This window comes from Macrobrachium rosenbergii, chromosome 14 (assembly GCF_040412425.1).
Source record: "Macrobrachium rosenbergii isolate ZJJX-2024 chromosome 14, ASM4041242v1, whole genome shotgun sequence".
In the NCBI taxonomy this organism is placed as follows: Eukaryota; Metazoa; Arthropoda; class Malacostraca; order Decapoda; family Palaemonidae; genus Macrobrachium; species Macrobrachium rosenbergii.
The window spans coordinates 46,399,771-46,404,770 of NC_089754.1; the positions used below are offsets into that span (position 1 = coordinate 46,399,771).

The window sequence follows — 5,000 nt, forward strand, 5'->3', positions numbered from 1 at the left end:
CCTCGTATCATATCTAGCAGAATAATAAGAGCTGTAGTATTAGTGTTCAGTAAAAAAAACATAATTTCAACTGTCTGTGGCAAGAGTAATGGTTTGGGTCTCAGATTCGTTTCGTGCATGCTTGCTTTGATTTGTTTCGTGCATGTTTGCTTTGATTCGTTTCGTGCATGCTTGCTTTGATTCGTTTCGTGCATGTTTGCTTTTGATTCGTTTCGTGCATGCTTGCTTTATTAAGGAATAAGATGCCTTAGACACGGTATGACAAAAGGTAAGAGTTTTCCCATTATCTGACCTAGTAATGATTACGTCGTTTGGTTGTCAAGAATGATCATAGAATTGCAAAAGATGATGGAAATTATTCTCTCTCTCTCTCTCTCTCTCTCTCTCTCTCTCTCTCTCTCTCTCTCTCTCTTAATAATTACAGTACATGGATGCTAAGAACGCCAGTAGTTTTTCAATGAATTATGTAACTCTCTCTCTCTCTCTCTCTCTCTCTCTCTCTCTCTCTCTCTCTCTCTCTCTCTCTCTTAATAATTACAGCACATGGATGCTAAGAATGCCAGTAGTTTTTCAATAAAAGTACATGGATGCTAAGAACGCCAGTAGTTTTTCGATAAATTTTGTAACTTTTTTCTCTCTCTCTCTCTCTCTCTCTCTCTCTCTCTCTCTCTCTCTCTCTCTCTCTCTCTCTTAATAATTACAGTACGTGGATGCTAAAAACGCCAGTAGTTTTTCGATAAATTATGTAACTTTCTGTGTCTGTACGTCTCTCTCTTTCTCTAGTTGACAGGTTTCAGACTTACGCACACTTGATGCGAAGTCGTAAACGTTGTCATTATCGTCTTTTTTTCATCCAAATCGCCTGGTTTATAGCTGCTGCGTGGAGTAATGTCAGTCCATTCGCCAGATAGCAGGGGCGGACATATATAGATCTCTCTCGCGTTGTTTGTTTAGATTCCTCGACCATTGACATCAGCATACAGACGGCCGCCATATTAAGAAAAGGCAGGTTCCAAGAGAGAGAGAGGAGAGTGTTTGGACTGATGAATTTGGTGGAGGTTTCATCTCTTTAATCAGATGATACAATGGTAGTTGGACTGGCATCTTCAGGTTCGTTGATAATTGTCGTGAATACACACCCACACTTAGACACACACCATATATATATACTGTATATGTGTGTGTGGACATACATACATACATACTATATATATATAGTATACATACATATATATATATATATATATATATATATATATATATATATATATATATATATATATATATATATATATATATATATAAATGTGTATGTGCCTGTGTGTGTATGTATGTATGTATGCATATGTACTCCAACTGCTTGCACAAGAGGGTCATTTGTTTTCTGCATTGTTCTTTTTATGCCAGTGATAATCAAAATACAACACAACGTAAATCCACGTTTAGAATTACCGTAAGAAACGGGGCCATCTTCCCCAATTGGCCCTTCTAGTAATATGCAAAATAACGTATCTTGGTCCGTCCTTCAGATTAGTGCGGAAGATCCTGTGGTGGGAATTTGCAGTCTCGACCCTCTTTATTTTTTCCTTTTTACTGTCAATTTTGACCTTATGAGTACACTAGTAACAACAATAATAACAGTTTATCTCAGAACCCCATAACAATAACAAGGATGCTTTCCCTCTGCATTTGTTGAGCCGAAGTCAGCATCCGGGCCATATGGTTTCTTCCTTCGTACCTTCAAGATGCTTGTATTCTGTTGCTTTTTATGCTATCTTGAGCTTTCTATACATCTTTCCACAAACATGCATACATACGCGTGCGCGCACACATTTATATATACATATATGTATATATTTTCATGAAGCTACAAATGTCGCTTAATATCCAGTTCACGGTACTTCGGGAATATCCCCGATGGGGAATTATCACCGAAGGGGAATTTTTAAAGTGAATTGATATTAAGCGACATTTATAGCTTCATAAATGTATATAAATCACGGTGTGATAAAAATTTCATATGCCTATATATAAATATATATATATATATAATATATATATATATATATATATATATATATATATATATATATATATATATATATATATATATATATATATATATATATATATATATATATATATATATATATATATATATATATATATATATATATATATGTGTGTGTGTGTGTGTGTGTGTGTGTGTGTTTGTGTTTGTGTGCTGTATATATTGAATGCAAATATCCACGAGCTTATTGTCTATATTTTCTCTTTTACTTTTTATATTGCAATAAAAATGGTGTCGGGAGAACTTTTCCTCTTACCTGCTCTTTGAAGTTTATTTCTCTTTTGATCCGTTTGAAGAGGCAAGTCTGCCATTTTCCCTTTTCTTTGAGGGTACAGGTTTTTTTTTTTTACTCCGTTTTTATTGACTTTCTTTTAGACATGAATCATCTGATATTTTCGTGGTGTGGAATCCGCTTTTTCAGGTTTTGCCCCAAAGAGCTGTGTTTAGGATGAAATTGTTTTTCCTATTTTTATGTATTTCCCATGTTTCGTTTGTTGCTTATTTTTAAAAATGCGATTGGTTTAAGAAGGAAGAAATTACACACACACACACATACACACACATGTACACATATATACAGTATATATGTATGTTTGTGTGTGTATATTTATATATATGGATATATATATATATATATATATATATATATATATATATATATATATATATATATATATATATATATATATATATATATATATATATATATATATATATATATATATATATATATATATATATATATATATATGTGTGTGTGTGTGTGTGTGTGTGTGTGTGTGTGTTGTAGTGTGTGTTTTATTTACTCCTCCTTAATTGTGGGTACTTTATAGAGGAAAAGACACTGGTCACTGGCACATTTATACTCCAGTAGCTGATTCCTGGCCTGACCCCCTGAGCAGAAGACTTCCACATTAGCCGCGTTTATTTGAAATGTTGAAAATGTCCAGACTTCTGAATTCTCTCTCGTGTTGTTTATCGTTGAACTTCTGCTGTGTGCTTTAATCTTTATTCGTGTTGTAGATTGTCAAAATTGCTCTCACGTGGAATCTCTCTTGCGTCGCAAATTGGTTGGATTTTTTGAGTCTTAGACTTTATTACTGGGGAGTATTTCCCTCTTTTTTATTTGAACTAATTCCAGTGAGGAATGCCGCGTGCTTCACTTGCTATATTCAACACTCCTTTGCCAAGACAGTTAGGGATTTCCAATATGATTTGATTCAGTAACGTCGTGGTATAGTACCTGTCCATATGATGTCTTTTCAATCCTTTCCTTTCTTTGCATTGGTAGAAAATTGAACTGATAAAGGTTCAGTAGTCACTATTTTCTAACCGTGAGAATATTTTTGTCATATTTCTAAAGTCAGTTGAGTATTATTTCATGCACTAATTTATTTAGGTTTTCCCAATTTCAAGAACCTGGAAAGGACTGCAACCAGGTCTAACCAGATGGGATCCAATTATTAATTAAAGACTGAGAGATAACAGGAGTTTCTCCACAAGGAAGAGCTCATAGAAGATTCGACATTATAATTATACCTTTATCAGAATTTTGAATGGTAGGAAACTGGAGATGGGTTAATAAAAGCCTCTCCTAAAGCGGAACGAGAGACCATAAGTTACTTTAAAGCAATTTTGTATTTTATAGAATTTTTATTCACGAAATAAAAAAAAAAAGATAGTGCAAGGTGGTTAAGGTTAAACGTCTGTATCTGAATCATCTGAAGATAATTATTTTTCATTAAGGGAAGCAAAAAGACAACGAATTTCCCATTACCAAATAAGACATTTATAATGCTGACGTGGCAACATTAATATTTGTTGAGTGGGAAGTCGCAAACTCAAATTAATAACCTTGTTGCATGAACATTTTATAATTGGTAAGCTGCAATGTTACTAGTTTTGACACTTGTCATTCATAGCCTGCATTTATGAGAAAAAAAAATTGCTCATACAAGCGTTGGTAATTCATTAATGATAATTTCATGCATAAAAAGTAAAGCGTGTTTTGAATATTGGAAAACTTGTTGCCAATGATAAACTAATATTATCGTTGAGCGATAAAATTTATTAACCGATAAACTTTTGCAGTCGAAGGAAGAACGAATTTTGAGAAATGGAATTAATATCTGAATCCTGTAGACTGGAGTCACATTAACACCTATTCATTATCAATCATATCACAAATTTATACATTTCACCTTCATTACGGCTCTAGAATAATCCTGATGGGTTACGGCGCTTGGTCTTCAAGACCTAAATTTCATAATCAATCAATCAACAATGCTTGTGGACGCCAGTGCGCCACGTAAAGATAAAATACTCACGATAGTAAATGTTTGAAAGCAGCGTAGCTGGGAGGCAGAACACGATGACCAGCACATCAGCCACTGCTAAATTCACGATGAAGAAATTGGTCACTGTTCGCATTCTGGGCGTTCTGGAAAGACAAGGAAGGAGCGACGGGTGACTCTCTGTTACAGTTATAATCAAGGGGAAAATGAGTGTTACATGATGTGAATTCTGCCATGCAGGTAGATTTATGTGTTTTAGATCTTAGAAAGTGAAATTATGATGTAGCTTAGATTTAGTGCAAGGATGGCCACTTACCATAATACATTTATTTAAAGTTTTTTTTATATTTTAGCCTTTCAAGTTTATATGTATATATATAATATATACATATATATACATACATATATATATATATATATATATATATATATATATATATATATATATATATATTTGTGTGTGTATGTATATATATGCATATATAATTGAAAAAATGCCACGGGGATCATCACACGGAGAGAGTCTTAATGATGTACTGTTTAATAACAGGGGGAATAATGTAAAAAACAATGTTGACAATTATATCCCTGTATCTGGAGGTGGAAAGTGTAATGGGGTTTTAGAGGATTTTGTG

At 33.5% G+C, this 5,000-nt stretch overlaps 1 protein-coding gene across 1 annotated transcript in view; it reads right to left on the reverse strand.

Annotated features, from left to right (window-relative positions):
* LOC136846085 (neuropeptide SIFamide receptor-like) overlaps positions 1-5,000 on the reverse strand; it is a 207,062-nt gene that overhangs the window by 89,696 nt on the left and 112,366 nt on the right. The window contains exon 3 of the mRNA XM_067116793.1: positions 4,399-4,511. Within this exon, the coding sequence (XP_066972894.1) occupies positions 4,399-4,511 (113 nt within the window). The remainder of the gene's footprint in view (positions 1-4,398; positions 4,512-5,000) is intronic.